The sequence below is a fragment of the Acanthopagrus latus genome, chromosome 8 (genome assembly GCF_904848185.1).
Source record: "Acanthopagrus latus isolate v.2019 chromosome 8, fAcaLat1.1, whole genome shotgun sequence".
NCBI classification, from domain to species: domain Eukaryota; kingdom Metazoa; phylum Chordata; class Actinopteri; order Spariformes; family Sparidae; genus Acanthopagrus; species Acanthopagrus latus.
Genome location: NC_051046.1, coordinates 8,313,688 through 8,331,241, shown reverse-complemented (window position 1 = coordinate 8,331,241; position 17,554 = coordinate 8,313,688). Strand labels below are relative to the sequence as shown.

General features: G+C 42.8%; 1 protein-coding gene across 5 annotated transcripts in view; it reads left to right on the top strand.

Annotated features, from left to right (window-relative positions):
* ptprq (protein tyrosine phosphatase receptor type Q) overlaps nucleotides 1-17,202 on the top strand; it is a 38,974-nt gene extending 21,772 nt beyond the window's left edge. For 2 of the 5 annotated variants that reach the window (XM_037107240.1, XM_037107237.1), the window contains exons 37-63: nucleotides 446-614; nucleotides 2,016-2,336; nucleotides 2,428-2,703; nucleotides 2,804-2,955; nucleotides 3,263-3,404; nucleotides 4,790-5,065; nucleotides 5,154-5,525; nucleotides 5,804-5,913; nucleotides 6,076-6,262; nucleotides 6,651-6,889; nucleotides 7,589-7,658; nucleotides 8,023-8,181; nucleotides 8,410-8,701; nucleotides 8,785-8,858; nucleotides 8,967-9,066; nucleotides 9,199-9,327; nucleotides 10,406-10,450; nucleotides 11,111-11,137; nucleotides 11,291-11,372; nucleotides 12,154-12,244; nucleotides 12,359-12,435; nucleotides 12,747-12,881; nucleotides 13,026-13,151; nucleotides 14,197-14,342; nucleotides 14,521-14,656; nucleotides 16,371-16,494; nucleotides 16,572-17,202. In XM_037107240.1, the coding sequence (XP_036963135.1) occupies nucleotides 446-614; nucleotides 2,016-2,336; nucleotides 2,428-2,703; nucleotides 2,804-2,955; nucleotides 3,263-3,404; nucleotides 4,790-5,065; nucleotides 5,154-5,525; nucleotides 5,804-5,913; nucleotides 6,076-6,262; nucleotides 6,651-6,889; nucleotides 7,589-7,658; nucleotides 8,023-8,181; nucleotides 8,410-8,701; nucleotides 8,785-8,858; nucleotides 8,967-9,066; nucleotides 9,199-9,327; nucleotides 10,406-10,450; nucleotides 11,111-11,137; nucleotides 11,291-11,372; nucleotides 12,154-12,244; nucleotides 12,359-12,435; nucleotides 12,747-12,881; nucleotides 13,026-13,151; nucleotides 14,197-14,342; nucleotides 14,521-14,656; nucleotides 16,371-16,494; nucleotides 16,572-16,609 (4,095 nt within the window). In that variant the 3' untranslated portion in view covers nucleotides 16,610-17,202. The remainder of the gene's footprint in view (nucleotides 1-445; nucleotides 615-2,015; nucleotides 2,337-2,427; nucleotides 2,704-2,803; nucleotides 2,956-3,262; nucleotides 3,405-4,789; nucleotides 5,066-5,153; nucleotides 5,526-5,803; nucleotides 5,914-6,075; nucleotides 6,263-6,650; nucleotides 6,890-7,588; nucleotides 7,659-8,022; nucleotides 8,182-8,409; nucleotides 8,702-8,784; nucleotides 8,859-8,966; nucleotides 9,067-9,198; nucleotides 9,328-10,405; nucleotides 10,451-11,110; nucleotides 11,138-11,290; nucleotides 11,373-12,153; nucleotides 12,245-12,358; nucleotides 12,436-12,746; nucleotides 12,882-13,025; nucleotides 13,152-14,196; nucleotides 14,343-14,520; nucleotides 14,657-16,370; nucleotides 16,495-16,571) is intronic. The other 3 variants (XM_037107242.1, XM_037107238.1, XM_037107239.1) reach the window with 3 other exon arrangements.
* The last annotated feature ends 352 nt before the right edge of the window (nucleotides 17,203-17,554 follow it).

Genomic DNA, 17,554 nt, shown 5'->3' with positions numbered 1-17,554 from the left:
TACCTACACAGCCAATCAGAAAAAGTTGGTGACAGGCTACTAAACCTAGTGGAGCAGCTAAAGAGTCAGATTATTCTCTCAGAAGACCAAAGAAGAGGGAATATTGGACTTAATTGTCAGGCGGACACAAACATGACTCCTAATGAATGTTAATGTTGCTTCATGTCTGCAAGCTGTGTAAATAGATAGCTAATATATGCCTGCATAAATAACACTGTAATGTGCTATTAGTCGTGTTGTGTTAAAACGCTGCTGGCCAAAAAGTCAATACTTCTTTGAAGAAACAATCTGAATGAGTGGAGAGTAGACCCATGGCCCACCGACAATTGCTCACGACTGGTTGGGTTTTTCTTTCATTTGTTAGATGGGCAAAAAAAGAAGTTGCTCTTCAAATGCTTGTAGTACCCCTGCAGTAACAGTTCTTTCTTTTTTTTTTCCTCCATAGAGGGTTCCTATTTCAGACTTACCTGCCCCTGCCTCTCCTGACTCAGCCTACTCCTACACTCTAACTCTGATTGGGGGCACAAACTACAGCCTGTGGATGACCTCCAGCACATTGCAGGGGGACGGAGGGGTCCAGAGCGATCCTCTAACCGTGTTTTTACCAGAGGACGGTCAGTCAGACACACCAACACAATCCCACATCTACCAACATGAATGAACAAAAAAAGAATACACGTAAACATAAAAAGCAACACATGACACTTGGTAGTTATTGCATACAATTATTCAGCGGCTCACTGGACGGCAAGTCTGCACACTTTTTTCAAAACTCTCCGACTTAAAAATAAAATTACATAAAAACTCTGTGATTGAAGACAAAACGTTCAGCCTATTATAAGGAGATAGCAGTGGGTCTGGCAAACTGGCTCTATTTTCGTCTGCCTGTGACACTGTGTTTCTTGAAGACAGCCAGTTTGTGTTTCCTTTTACTAGGCGCGACGAAAGTTGTTAGGGATTTAAAAAAAAAAAAAAAAAAATACAGAAAGACAAAGAGGGCACAGGAGCATTTACGATATGATGACACGGAGGAAAAAAAACACAAAGCCTGATGTGCTTTGAGAAAGTTCACACTGTGCTCATGCCACAGTTGCATTGTTTCCATGGATACTGAAGTTTTTTGCATATAGTAGTCGTACTTAGTCTTTTTTGATATCCTCAGTTACAAAAAGTGACGTGCACACAAAGCTGGATCTCTTTGTTTTTATGTGATTTTGTGAAAAATGGTGTACAGACAGTCCGCCACAGAACAGTACATATTTGTATGTTGTGATGCATTTATTTTCTCGTTAACGTTGTTCTTGTGAAGTCTCTACTGATGGTTACTGCTCATACTGACTCTGTATCTCTGCCTGTGCTCTAGCTGCTCCACTCTCAGCACAGGCACCGGATCTCCAGGGCACCTCCACGCCCAGCAGGGGCTCACTCCCTCTGGGCTCAGACCCCCATACACACCTGGCCCCTCACATCTACTCATTCATCTTATGGGTCTCTCGAGTTTTATCTCCCTTTTCCCTTCATCTCCCCCGTTTTTTTCTACTCTATGTACCATGAGTTATTTTTGGTTGGGCTGAGATGATAAACAGGATAAGTATTTCCTCCTCAACCCTTTTCTTTACCGATGTTTTCAGTGTGCCATTTTCCCTCCTAATTGCCTCTGTGTGTCTCTGAATGGGCTTTAAATTTTATGGGGTATTGTTTCTGTGTCTGTTTACCATGCTGTTTTAAGTCGCTGAGTTTCCGTGTTCCTAATGTCCTGCCATATTATTCTACTTGACGTGCTGTTGTTGTCAATGCTGCCAATGATTATGACAGATGATGATAATGGTGATGATGATTGGTGCGCTGTTCATTTTCCCTCAAGTGTCAGGAGTGTGTGTTGTTGATTGATGTCCTTAATTTAACGCCTTATTCTGTAGCGTAGTAAACTCGCATCAAAAGGCTCACAGATTTCACCCATTGTTCTCACTGGCAGATGATAATAGTAATTCCATTCTACTTGCTTCCCACCTCAGTGCCAAGCGATTCGGTCCGGAACCTGACTGCGCAGATCTTCAGCTCCACAGCCATCATCGTCAGCTGGGACCCTCCCCTGGAGCCGAACGGCCGTCCCTCCTACATTCTCACCTTACAGGAGGCGGGCGTCCCGGCTAACCTCTCCAACCAAGGGCCTCCAGCTGTCAACAAGACCATCAAGCATACCACAACTGACAACGTCTTCCTATTCACCAGACTCAAGAAGTATTTCCCTTATGTGTTGACCGTTACTCCGGCAACTGGTGCCGGACCTGCCTACAACCATACCAGCACGATGTACCTGAGAACGGATGATGATAGTGAGTTTATCCACACAACATTCCCTCAGGTAGAGTATAGTAGGTGTACTCATTGATCTACTGACACATGTGTGGGTGTGTTACCTTTCAGTTCCTAGTTCTGTTGCGTTGCTGGTGTCCACCAGGAATCTGTCATCCTCCTCCATCGCAGTGGTCTGGCAGCGCCCTCTCGAGGCCAACGGGGAGATAACAGAGTACACCCTCACTCTGTTTGGCCCCGGAGGCTCCAACACAACGCACACCCCCAACACCTCGTTCGTCCTCACCAACCTACTTCCATACACAGCGTATAACCTCACTATTACTGCTGCAACGCGCAAAGGCTCAGGGCCGTATCTGATGGTGCAGCTGCACACTGATGAAGGAGGTTAGATTGAACGTTTTTGGAATATCACAATGAGATGGTTTCATTTAAGAAATCATTGGTGTATTTCTACTGTCTTCATCTGTCTAATTATGTGTTTCAGGCCCCATGTCTCCTCCTCGCAACCTGACTATATACAACCACACAGCAGTATCTGTGTGGCTGAGCTGGGAGCCTCCTCTGGAGCCCAATGGAGTGGTGATACAGTACGGCTTCAGGATCCGGGACCTCATCACACACACCGTCACACACAGGGTATCGTCAATTTCACACACTGAAAGCTACCCCATAATAACAACAACACACACACACACACAGACACACACTCCAGAGAACCACTCAGTAAGAATCCACACTGTCACACAGACCATAGCTCTAATTTCACACTCCAGATACCACTCAGTGGTAACATTATACGTACACGTGCATGCGCATATGTCTGCAGATACAATAAGTTACATTATCCACTCCAGCAATCAAGATTGGATGATTTAATCTCCTATGTGTCAATTTTGTGTGTGTGTGTGTGTGTGTGTGTGTGTGTGTGTGTGTGTGTGTGTAGAACTCCTCTGGTCCGTTGACCACAGAGTATCTATCAGGCTTCAGGCCTCACAGCTCCTATGAGATCAGTGTTTACAGTTACACCAGAGTGGGCCATGGGAATCAGTTCAGCAGCCCTGTGACCTTCACGACTAACGAGTCAGGTAAAGTACACACTGTCTACGCACAGGGGATGCAGCATTGATTTATGTTGCTGCGCACAGTTTGCAGTTTGTACTGTATATTCAATTCAATTTTAAATACCTTAATGTCTGTAAAGAAGCATTCAAGAAGAGCAAGTTTGCAAAAAAATACAAAAACGTTACACAAATGCATTTGCAAAAGTAAGAACTTAGAAGAAAAGAAAAGAAGAAATAGTTAGTAAAGACGAGAGCCAAGAGTTAATGAATCACCTCTTTAATCTCATCTGTTCGTATCACCTCTGACATAAAACCAACCTTCTTCTATACATTTCAAATGTGAAAATCTAACACACAGTTGTCATGGTTTTGGCTTGAAGTAGCTGTGAAAGGCAAGCGTAGGGTCAATAATTTCTGAGGTTAGGAACACCTCACAATGACAAACCAGTTCTTTTGATGAAGGCAGTGAAAGAAGAAACTAACAAATATGAGTTTAAGTACTTTCAAAAAAAGAGGTTTAAAACATTGACTGCATTTGCGTGGAGCCTAATATTCTGATTATAATCAGTTTAAAAGCCCAAACAGAATAATAAGGCTCGATATAAACAGCGCAATCAGAATGAACAGGACCAAACTGAACGATATTTCAATCCATTGCAGAGGGGCAGTCAAGAAAACATTTTCTATGTAAACAGCATTACCCGATTGCTTTCTGGCTCCTTTCTTTCTGCACATGCCCACCGTCCTGACATAAATGTGTTGTGACGAACGTTTCTGCGCTCACAAAAGATGTCAGCTTCTAAGGTGAACTGGTCTGCTGCAGAGAGTTTGTTTTTGAATACAAACTTAAGAGAACTTAAACATAAAAGGACTCCTAGATGATCGATATCAGGACAGGGAGCTAATCATCACACAGCTGTTCCAATTAAATATGCTGTTGCATGGAAACATCAGGCGTTATCAGTTCCATTCCATATAAACACTCAAAACCTTCTATTGGAATGATTTTGGTCCGAGTGAAGAAATATACAATCTACACCAAAGGGTAGCGTCTGTTTCACAAGCTCATCAGTCATCATGAAAAAGGCACAGCAGCACCGCACAACGCAAGTCGAATGTGATTCCCCTCAGGAACAGCGGGTCATTACCGCAGAGTTGCTGAATATGCAGCCTGCAAAGATAAAGCTGTTTTGTTTTGCTTTTCCTGTGAAATATGTTCAAGGATTTCCAGTGACAAATCTCTAATGTTCGTCTCCAGGCAGTTGCCAGTTATTCAGAGAGTGTGTGTGTGTGAAGCAGCCTACACATATGCTGACGCTGAGTTTGATTCTTAATTCTTACAGGGGACAGACAAGAATGATAACCAATTAACCAAGCTAATGCCAGTATAACAACGTTTCTGTCTGCAGTGGCTGATGCTGTGGGGAACCTGTCTTGCTCAGGAGTGAGCTGGGATTCAGTTAAGCTGTCTTGGGAGCATCCAGCCAACCCTAATGGACAGATCTTATTTTATGACATTCTGTTGGAGGCAGATTTGCAGTCCTACACACACCAGGCTCACACATCAGAGTACATAGTGTCTGGCCTGTCGCCCGACCAGGAGTATGAATTCACTGTGGCTGCAGTCAACTCTGCAGGACCTGGAGAGCGAGTAAACTGTACTGCTTCCACTCTCTCTGAATCAGGTAGTCTTATTCTAATGGGTATTATTTCAGCTGCTGACGTACAGTAATACAGAATGAATACTTTAATCCTCTTTGTCTCACTTAACAGTCCCAGCTGCCCCTCGCTTCCTCACCATTTCTCAGGTGACAACTAACAATGTGACACTTCAGTGGGCTCCGCCGCTCTCCATCCCCGGCCTGCTCAAAGAGTACCACATCATTGCACAGCTGCTCTCGACTGTTTGTGAACCAAACACACCAGCTCCAGCTCAGCCTGCCCCAGAGGACGAACTGACCTCGGTCTGCGTGGACTCTGATGCCACACTATCGGTGAACGCTTCGAATAGCACCCAAGAGATCCACAGCGTCACACTCCAATCCCTGGCTAAATACAGATATTACCGCTTCAAAGTGGCTGCTGTGACCAACGCTGGAGTCGGAGAATATACACGGTGGAATTATGCACGCACCCTGGCTGGAAGTAAGAACATCACTGTGATGATATGACCTTCCTGTGTTGCCAGGGAAGCGCTTGCAGTCAGTTAGTCATACTGTATCTGACCTGGTTTGGTAATAGATGCTAAAGAATGTGAATTCAGCAACTGAAAGAAAAATTATAGAGAAAGGTATATATAGGTATTGTACAGGATAATGTATAAATAAATACATATATTAGTTAGATAGAGATGTCATTTGAACCATTTTTAAATTTAATAGTACCTCATAGGTGTTCTGTATTGTCTTTTTCCCTTCCCTCAGGTCCTGATGCTCCTCCCCGTAGCCTGAACGTGACCGCCACCTCCAACGGTCTTCGCATCACATGGGACTCTCCAGCTGTTCTCTCTGGACCTACGTCGTATCTTGTGCAGGTCACTTCTATTGAGTTTCATTTTTAAAGTCGCACACACACACACGAACACAGATGTTCTCAGACGTTAGGTCAACAAAAGGTGTTTTGGTGTAAATAAATATCTCCATCTCTGCTCATCCGCAAGTATTAAATCTGTCCATTAAATCTTCTGTCGTACCAGGTGGTTGGTCCTGATCTGAACACCTCAACCGTCCGAGCTCCAGGAGAGTTGATGACAGTCGTCGTGACTAACTTGACCGCTTTCACTCGTTACTTTGTGACGATCACTGCATTCACTGGTCCACTGGAACACGCGGCCACTGATGGGAAAGCCATCGGGCCTATTGAATTTGGAACGCTAGAAGAGGGTATGTGAAGTCTTGGAAAGTATTTCCCTGCGTTTCTGAAAGACGTACAGTATGTGCACTTATTTGGCAGGGGGTTGGAAAAAAAAAACCAAACTGCTAGAACAGCAGGTAACAACACCCAACATGCTTAGAGGCAAAACTAAATAATTCTACTGGAGACCAACTACAACCATTAAATCTAGTTGAAGCCATTAAGTTATTTTGGATGCTCTCCAGACTAAATTTACATTCATTCGGCTTAGGTAGTCCCCAAAACAGCTTGGTTGCTGCACCAAAGCCTTATAATGGTAAACCATGTTGGAGCTCCTGCACCAGCTGCTGCCCACCTGTAGATATGACCAATATTGATCAATATCATCCCTGTGTATCATTTCAACTTTGTCCCCAGAGCCCAAAGATCCTCCCAAGAACGTGACTGTCTCCGTTATCCCAGAGGAGGTGAACCGTGTGAGGGTGACTTTCACCCCTCCAGAGGAGCCCAATGGAAACATAACTGCTTACTTTGTGTACATCTACGAAAAAGGCCAGCTGGTCAAGAACATCAGCCTTGATATTACCCGAAATGACCAGAACATGATGACTGCTGTCATAGAGGGTCTCAAAGGAGGACACAACTACAGTATACAGGTGAAGCACTTATGTTGGAGAAATGGATGATGAAAAAAGCTCTTAAACATCAGTTTACATATGAATATGTGTGTCTGCTCCACTACTCATTAGGCCGAGAAGGTATTCAACAGCATCAGATCAGCTGTCATTATGCAAGACCATTTCACACAACTATGGCTATTTATAGCGCACATGTACCATTATAAACCATCAGTGCAGTGATATCTCAATCTTTATTTTTAAATGTCAGATGGATGATCAATGATTCCTTTATAGAGCTGAAAAAGAACAGTCTCACTCAGTCTTTCCAGAGTGATTTGCAATTCAGGATCAGATTGAAAGATCACAAAGTCTAATGTAAATAAAAGTAATGGTAAACTGATCATACATGAATCATTAAAATTATGTTTATAAATGTGTCTCTTAGTGGCATTTTAATTTATATTTCATGTCCACCTCATCATTTAACCTGCAGCTATTTCTACAGAAAAGTATGTACAAAGGTTCTTAAGATTGGGACGCATTCTCTCCCTTAATCAATAGCAGTTTAAGTGAGGGAAAAGGTGTATGCACGGTTCTTGGGCAAAGTTTATCATATTTGCCCCTGAGACTGTAACTCCAGGTTGCCCTTGTTAAAACAGTCGCTCGGTTAAAGAATAGTTTTCTTTAACCCCTCTCTGCTGTCTTACTTCCGTTCTTCTCTCTGTCTCTTTGTAGATTTCAGCAAAGAACGGGGCTGGTAGGAGCCCACCGAGCCCACATGTCCAGATAACTACAGGGATCAAAGGTACAAGTCCCCTCTTCTTGGCTTGTGCTCTGCACTGCGCTGCAGAGATTCTCTCTTTCTTGTTGCAGCAGTGCAGCATAGATTGGAGACAGAGAATTGCCACCACACAGTATAATCGCACAGCACAACAGCAAACAGGCCCCCACTCTGACACAGCAAGTGGAAGTCAGCAGTATTTTCAGTTGTGTGTGGATGATGTAGAGGTGCAGGTTTTCTCTCATTATTCAGAGCAGAAGACTGTTTATCATGTTTTACATGTAAATGCATCAGACTGAAAACACATCATCACACACGCTATGTTAACACAACCTGTGTGTTTGTGTTCCTATGTATGTGTTTATGTGTGTTCCTCTGTGTGTTCCAGCCCCGGCCAAGCCAACCCAGAGACCCCAGGCAGCGCTGGGCCATGGAGGGGTTGCCATGGTAACCCACAGGAGTATCACCATCCGCATGCCTGCCTGTTTCTATAGTGACGACAACGGACCAATCACAAAAATCCAGGTCATCGTGGCCGAGTCAGGGGGTATGACTCTTCAGAAACATTGACAGCCATCACTTTTAGATAATACATACATAAATATTGTTATTGTTCTTTAAGCCCCGAGTTGAATCTCGTTTTACAGTGTGTCACTCTGTGCTAAGCTCACAAAAGACAAAATGTAAGCAAAAACCAAAGGGGCTTTATGTCAGCAGAAATTTGACTCAGTCTGCCTGTGATGTGTGTTTCCTTCTTCTCTAACCCCTGTCACAGTGAAGGACAGTCATAACCTGACCAACTGGAAAAAAGCATTTTTTGATCGTCCTGCCCCTTACCTGACTGACAAGGGGTTCCCCAACCCACCGTGTTTTGCGGAGGACGAGGCATCACGCACGGCCGCACGCGTCAGAGGCAGTAGCAGCGTGTCCAGAGACAGCCGGCCCCAGGTGAGGCACAATCACAGCACGGCAGGAACGTACGTGATCGGAGAGAGTGATGACTGTATGAAGGAGAACAACACCGATAATTTCTGCAATGGACCTCTGAAGCCCAACACGGTCTACGTGTGAGTGCACACAACAACTTGAAATTGTTGTATGTATACATTTTACGACAACATAGCGCTGACACTCAACTGTTGTTCACCAGGTTTAAGTTCAGAGCCACTAATGTCAACGGTCAATCCACAGACTCTGAGTACTCTGAGCATGTCAAAACTGCAGGTGCGTGTATTGATCCCTGTATTAATAAGTGAAAACAAAACCTGTACAGTCGATTGTGTTGTTTTTGTGTGACATTATCGAGTCTGTCTCCTCTGCCTCTCTCTGTAGTGGACGGCCTGTTAACGAGAGAAGAGCAGATCATTCTTGGAGTTCTGCTGTCTTTCTTCTTGGCTGTGTTGCTCATCATCATCATATGTGGCTCAGTCAAGTAAGATGGCAACAAGCATTAAATCAACGTTCACAGTCCTAAATAAATACAGCTAATTTCAGATCGGTGACTTTGCAGCAAATCTACTTCCTTTCTTATTCTTTTTAAATCTGTGTTTGATTGACATTTCAGGATCCATCAGCGTAAGAAGGAGGGCGGGACTTATTCACCCAGAGAGGCAGAGATCATAGAGACCAAGTGTAAACTGGATCAGCTGATCGCTGTGGCAGATCTGGAGCTGAAACAGGAAAAGCTAAACCGGTTAGTGTTTAGTTTCAATCTATAAGTGTCTCTTCACCAAATATAACACACACGGTTTTGAAGCTGTGTGCACACTTCATGACTTTAGGCTTGATTTAGCCGCTCCAGACAAGATTTTAAATCGAAGTCAACAGAGAAAATCTCTTTGCCGCAGCCAACTTGATGTGCTGTCAGCACAAACTCCTCTAGTGTGGTAGAGTTTGTGCAGAAAATAGAAGCAGCAGCAGCACTACGAAAACTACACAGCATCGTTGTGGCTTTAAACTTTACCTTCAGTTCTTTGCAGAGCAGACGAGTCATCCTGTCTGCATCTCGCCAGCCACCCTCTCTTACACACTCAGCGTCTAGCCTTTGTTGTTTTTTGGCACAAACAACTGCACAGACAATAGTGCTGCGAGCTTGTGAGAAATTAAGTCAAATTCAGTGTTAGCTTTGGCGTATCAAGGTGAAATAACTTAAGGAAAGAAGATGCAGTTTTCAATGTGAATAGACAAGAAAACAAAAATATTGCTTTACTTTCCAAGAGAGATAAATAATAACATTGAAAAGCTGTGGTAAAAATGGAACTAAAAATAGAGCGGCAACATGTGGATTTCTTCAAGAGGCATGGATGAAAAAACACCCACGTGAGAGATTCTAAATAAATAAAGGAGCTTCCACTTGGCAGATAGATCTGGTCTCTTATCTCTTGTAATATAACCGCCCTACTTGAGCAAATATTATCCGGCCTTATTAAACATCAAATATGACATTTTTTCATACCCACTGACTCCCCCTAGTTCTGAAAAAAGGAGGCTGTCATGAGTAGAATTGGCGAAAAAAAAAACAAAACGCAAAACTTATTTGTTGCTCATCGTTATCTTTAATGTGCCGTCACTGGGAAGGTGCGTATCTCTTGTGACCAGGCTATTTTTCATGGACCGTAAGCTGAGATCTGTATGAACACCACCATCTGTTAAAATAACACACTTTTCCTTGTTACTTATCACACGAATGGCTCCAATAACTTTCCCTGCGTCACACAAATCTGCCTTGAATCACATTATTCTTCTCTCACTGAGCACATTTCTCTCACCAGGTATTCTTCGTTCTTCTTTAGACGGAAAGAGATTTATGTGATCCAGTAAGTTTGGCTTTGACCTGCGTCTGTGTGTGTGTGTGTGTGTGCGTTTGCGTCACGTTCTTTTGGGTTTGCTTCGTCGCATGTTCCTCTCGTCACTGTGCACGTGTCATCATCGTCACCCATTAATTTAAATCATCCATGTGTGTTGTGTACTAAACTTTCAGTGGAGGTCAATAATTGAATTAATGAGTAGTGCCCACAGCCTTCTCCTCTTCCTCCATCACGAGAGGAATTTCAGAGCCCTGCTGACACTCCTCTGCTTGAGACTATTTTAATGTGTTTACCCACCCACTCTCTTGAAATTGCTCAGACAGCGTAGCGGCCTCAGAGGGCACGGATAGAAAGTTTTATCGATAGCTAAGAATCTGCGTTGCTGCAAGTAGTCAGTAATGCAAGGAAGCGTCAGACACGGGGGAACAACCTTCATGCTTCATTCAAGTTTTCTGACGTTCACAGATTCTTTCAGAATGAACCATCAAAGTCAGTGTTTAATCAGTGGATTTGATTTAAAATGGTTGAAGCTCTTTGGCTTAAACATACAAAACAACATACTCTCTGCACTGTGGATCAGCTCAGCTGTCAGAAATACCACAGTGTGGGTTGTGATTATTGAGTTAATTTGTTTATTTTGGTTCATGTTTGCTGTCTATTTTTGTGCAGGCTGCTCAGCTACAGGAAATCACTCAAGTAAGTCATCCTGCATAAATAATGTGTTTATTCACACAGTAGCTGCGGCGTAGATCAGCACGTTCTGCACTGCTCGGCATTGCATGTTGTAACCAAGAATAAACCTACGGAAAATAGCATGTTGAAGAGCTTTACTCTCTGTTTCTCTGTCAGGCCTGTCAACAAGAAGTCTTTCCTGCAGCACGTAGAGGATCTGTGTGCCAGTGACAATGCCAAGTTCCAGGAAGAGTTTGCTGTAAGTGTTGGCTCGCAAGCTGGACACGTTTTATATCAGAAGATTTCTCATAAATGTATGAATGAGGATGAAATAATTGAAAATTGCCTGGAATTGCCAAAGAAAATGTGAGCATAAAGGAAAGTCTGGTGCATCACAGAAAACAGATAACGAGCAGAGTTTAGTGCAGACAGTGAAGATGAATGGAAAGTGCCAGCTTGATTCTTGTTTTCATGCACTTCACAGAAGTGCAAAAAAAAAAAAAAAAAAGATGTGTAACATCCTATCAAAGTCGAATTTGGAGAAAAAAATCATACAAGATGGCAGCTACTGCAAATAGGAAGCTAAAAGTACCCTTATTTATTTATGTCATGACCATGATATGTGCATAGTCAATACAAAACATATGTGCTTGCTAACTTCTGTCTGTATTTCATCCATCTAAGGGTTACCTCCAATGTTATTCTTAATTTAAACACTCATTTTCATTGTGTTCTTCAAAGTCTTTAAAGTTTGCACGTTCACCTGAAGAATAAGTGCACCCAAATATGAGAATTCAGCCAATAGTCATGCTCATGCCAACTGAAATTTGGGTGAAGTTTTGTAATCCTCACAACTTTTCTGGAGCAGCAAAACAGAGCTGCAGTGCTCTTCTAAACAACTGAAGTACATGGGGACTAAAAAACAACCAAAAAAAACCCCCCAAAAATGGCACCATGGCTTAGTCCAAGTCTCCAAAAGCACCAACATCAAGGTTACGTATGGGGACTCAAAAGATTTCTTATATATCTTATATCCCCAGGAGCTTCCAAAACTGCTGCAGGACCTGGGCACCACCGACGCTGACCTGCCCTGGAACAAATCGAAAAACCGCTTCCCCAACATCAAGCCTTGTACGTAGCCAGATTGAAAAAAAAAACTAGCTGTCCCAAGTGATCAAACCTAGCAAAACTATGTCTGTGTTTACGCTCTCACATTAACTGCATATGGATTTCATTTGTGTCTAGACAATAACAACCGAGTGAAACTGCTGTCAGAACCGGGCACCGCGGGCTCCGACTACATCAACGCCAGCTTCGTCTCAGTGAGTACAAGTTATCAGCTGCTGAAAGCCCTGCGGTTAACCTGGAGGCTCGCCTCTACTTGAGTCATTATCAGGTTATGAAAGAAGTTATGCAGGCATGAAGCGCATTTCTTGCCATTCGAGGAATTTATTCCAGATATTTCCCTGCGCCTCTCTGATTCATCATTTCCAGACATGGTTATAATGTTCAGGCTTATTAATTTGTTTATTGTAATTAATCTTTTCAATAATACATTACATTTGTTTATAATTTCAGTGGGTCTTTATGTCACAAATTAAACATTTCTCTTTCTTTTGTTGTACATTTTTAGGGCTACCTTTGTCCCAATGAGTTCATAGCCACCCAGGGCCCTCTGCCTGGCACCGTGGCAGACTTCTGGAGGATGATCTGGGAAACAGGAACCCGCACCATCGCCATGCTCACGCAGTGTTACGAGAAAGGCAGAGTGCGTCATCAGGGATTTGTTATGAAATTGTGTTCTGAGGACAGGCTGTGCTCCATTTTGGGTTTACAACTCTATTGCCAAGAAAGTAATATCTGCTTTGAAGATCTAATGTGTGTGTGTGTGTGTGTGTGTGTGACATTTCAGATTCGGTGTCACAAGTACTGGCCTGAGGACAATAAGCCGATGTCAGTGTTCAGTGACATTCTCATCTCAAAAGTGTCCGAGGAGGTCCTGCCTGACTGGACTGTCAGGACCCTAAAAGTAGAAAAGGTAACAGAGCTCTTGACCCCTCACGCATGTCACTGTGCATACTGTAAACTGTAAAGCACCACATAAACAGAAGGTAACAACCTATGTATAGTAAAGCAAATGAAATGTGATTTACTGTGGGTGTCTTCTGTTCATATTTATTCTAGCAAATGGTCTTCAATATGTTTGAAAGGCAAAACCACTTAAAGGAATTGTCCGACATGTCGGGAAACTCGTTCGTACAATCTCTTACCAAGAATGAGATGAGAAGATTGATGATCATGTTTGTGTGTTTGGGAAATATGATGCTGTTTATGTAACAGTCCCCTGGCTCTGGTTTTGAATTTAAAGAAGGTGATATTGATCTTATCTCACTGACAGTGAGCAGATTTCCCAAAATGTCAAACTGTTCCTTAATGCACCGTGTTGATAGTTATTTGTTCCACATCTGACAAACAGAAAAAAAATCTGCATGAATATATCTGATGGTGGTTGTGTTATTGTAGATATGTTTACCATCATAATATGAATACAAAAGTTCACATTATAACGAAGTAGTGCGAGGAGATAATGACTTAAGTCAATATTGCAATATTTTTAGGATTTATCCCAATATACATGTATATTTCGATATTTTAAAATCTCCTGAAAAGCTTTTCATAAATGCTAGGAAGAGGCAACAAGATCAAATATTGCAATATTTATGTCAAAATACCTTTCTGATATTGTGACAAAATTGTAAGGATGACTACTGGTACTAAAATATTCTCATAATGAGATCTTTAAACAAAATCATCATCAGTAATACGTGTGTAAGGGCACATACTAGTAAAAGTAGAACAGTCTGGATAGTTAGTTATCACTTAACTATAATGCAGCCTTTAAAACCAGGAAAAGACCACTCTTATGACATATCAACATATAATGATTTCCAAGTCAGAGACAATATGTAGTCTCATATAACAGTATTGGTATAATATCAACATATTGCCCTGCGATGAAATAAACTCTGGAACTGTCACGATATTTAACCTGCTGTCCTTCTTGTCTTAATGCCTCTGTGCAGCACGGCCACTACATCCTGGTTCGCCACTTCAACTACACATCGTGGCCCGAGCACGGAGTCCCGGAGTCCTGCAGCACTCTCATTAAGTTTGTCAAAGCTGTCCGAGCCCACAGGCACGACAACACCACTATAGCGGTCCACTGCAGGTACTGTGTGTACCGACATGGCATAAATATGTCTCCTATCAGCAAAGTCCATCCATAAAAGGCCGTACTGTCAATGATATAATATCCTCTTCTGTTCCTCTGGTGCTTAACATACTAATAGTTTTTTAAGTGCGGAGTGGCAGACAGTATAATGGTTTGTTCTCTCGCTGTTCCTCAGTGCCGGTGTGGGCAGGACAGGTGTGTTTATTGCTCTCGACCACCTCATTCAGCATGTCAGAGATCACGACTTCGTGGATATTTATGGCCTGGTGGCGGAGCTGCGCAGCGAGCGGATGTGTATGGTACAGAATCTGGTGAGTGCACGTCAAATTAGTTTATTTCAGAGCCCCGAAAAGAACAAACAAAATAAGAAAAAAAAGGGGTGATCATACAGTATTTTGTCTTAAGTTGTTCCAGTGGCAGTGTAGCTGTCCTACTTTTCACTTCGTGCCCTGCTGCGATCCCATCCCCCGTGAGGAAATATCTGGAAAATTCTCGTTTTGATAAAGGGAATGATCTGGCAGTGGATTAAAGGCATATGCTGAGCAGGAATCCCCCCCTTAAAAACAGCATGAACCTATCCCAAAATTACTCGATTCAGTCATTACTGCAGTGTCTCGGGGTCTGCAGGGACCCTTCGCCTAGTGCCTGCACTTCTTCTCGGTGTTATTGTTTCATTGTTTCTAGATGTTCTGTACATTTCCTAGTTTCCACATTGTGGCAGTGAGGTATGAGCCTGCAGTGTCTGCAGCTACAAGAGTCACTTGCAACCGGCGAGGGCATGATTCTTTGAGACAGCAGTGTTCAGTGTGCCAGAGTCCAGTCGTATTATATGAACGCACAAATTTCACAGCGGAGATACTGGAGCACAGCTGTTTAACTGACAGCTTTAAACAAGACAACAGCGGGACTCTATTGTATTGGCCATCGGTTCTCAACCTGGGGGTCAGGAAGTTCATTTCCAGGGGTCACCAGTTTTATATTTGTGAGGTAAAAGTGCTCTTTTATATGTAGGATCTGTAAGGACTGGATCTTAGTACCACTTTGCATCTTAACAATACCATAGGTGGTTGCCTAGCACCCAGCTCAACACTGGTTTCAGTTCATTTTCTTTTACAAATTCACACACAGACAGAAATAAACCAAAATCCTTCAGGGATGAAGGTTATCTTTCACTGTCTATCATTGCCCCAGTGGAAGAGTTGCTCTTTCATCTGAAAACACAACACTCTCAAGCGTCCATATCTCACCACTCAGCCGGAGAAGGACACTAATTAGGAGGATCTATGGGTCAGAAAACTCAAAGCCTGAGGAAGCCTGAAAAGAAATCTACTTACTTGGTGCTGTCTTGAAACATGGTATCCACTACGCTTACTGTAATACATCCATGACTGCTGCAATAAAAAGCAACATTTCAAATATGACTATTTACTCAGTGTTTGAGTCTTTAAATGTTACTTTTGTTTTGGGAAGCCAGAAATAAATCTGCAAATCAGCTCTGATAAGGTTCTGTGAGGACATAAGGGATGCACACTTCAGTAAAAATGTCTTCTCTGTACGTCGATGTCTTTTGGCAGGCTGATTATGTGAAACTCGAGCTGTGCTTCAGGAGGAGAACCTTTTTTGCAGCAGATTATATTTGACAAGTTTGGAGAAAATGTTGTCCAAGACCAACCAGCAAAAAAACCCTGAAATTTCGTAAAGAAATTGAAAAGTTTGTCCACTGCGGCTCTACTTTTGGCAGTGTGTAAAACCATGAGCACTGTTGAGCACTTTGTGTGCATGACAGAGAGATAAATCAAAAACAAGTCAATCAACAGGTTTGTCCTGAAAGAGAGAAAAAAAAGCAACATATCAAGAGGCATTATCATGATCGTATCTAAGTTCATGTGCTTTATCCATTGTTGATTTATTATTATTATTTTAATCATCTTTTTCCAGTTCAGATCAGGATTTTACTTATTTTAATGATCTGCATCGAGCACCAGGGCGCCAGAGAAAACATAATTTTGAGTAATCTTGTTTCAGGCGCAGTACATCTTCCTGCACCAAAGTACGCTTGAACTTCTGAACAACAAAGGCAACAGTCAATCCATCTGGTTTGTCAGCTATTCTGCTCTGGAAAAGATGGACTCCCTGGACGCCATGGAAGGTAAATAACAACAAAATAGGAACCTCACACTCCTCACAGAACAGTGCTCACTTCATTCATCTATCCTGATTTTTCAGGTGATGTCGAGCTGGAATGGGAGGAGACCACTATGTAAAGACCGACCGAGGGACACTTTCGTCTGGAGGAGAAGTGACACTTGAATGTTTCAAGGTCACCGGGACGCCAACCAACGGACTGGACCGCCTCCACCACTCAAGGTCAGAGGGAGGAGAAACAGGAGGTGAACCACACAGTCTGAACTGAACGGCCTTGTCGGTCGACTAAGACTTTGTTGCTCCACTTCAGCCCCACTTCTCAGCGCAAGTCCTCCCCTTAAATGAACCTCCTGTCCACTTGTTTTCAAAGAGAGTGAGAGAAACAAAAAAGGGAGACAGGGAGAAAGAATCTCAGAGCCGACAGGGAGAAAAAAAAGAGTGAAAACGGTGAGCTGACTGCGAGAGCTCTATCACATCTGCAAGCCTTCAGGTACTTTGCACAAATTGATTTCACTGTGTATTGTCGTTACTGTATTATGTCGATATCATCTATGTTTTTGTAAGATAATTTATTCAGCCAAAATGGTATTGTTTTTTTTTTTTTTTTAATGTTTTTTTCAATCTCTTTGTAAATCTACCTGCGTCGAAGTATTGACAGCGTTATCCTTTTTCTCAAGAGTGAATTTCAAAAATAAAAGCTACTTGTATTTTTTCTGGCCTCAACACTTAACATGAATACACCTCGCAATATGAAATACAAATGGCTTATTCTTATTGTTTAGAGGGCACACGATGTACACACACACATGGATTCACTACACACAACTTGACATTCACTAGAACAAGTCAGATTCAATATTTCTTTGCAGCTGACCCTCGCCCGCTAATGAATGAGGTCAGAGCCGGTGTGCTGGAAGGACGCAGGAATGCAGCTGAAGCGTGATTTCCCATACGCCCCTTCATTCCCTCGTCCTTCTCGCACACCTGGTGCAAAATTCGAGCCATTAGAGGCCGGGAGGTGAGGGACCGCTGGAGAGACGGCGCTGACGTCAAGGCACACAGAC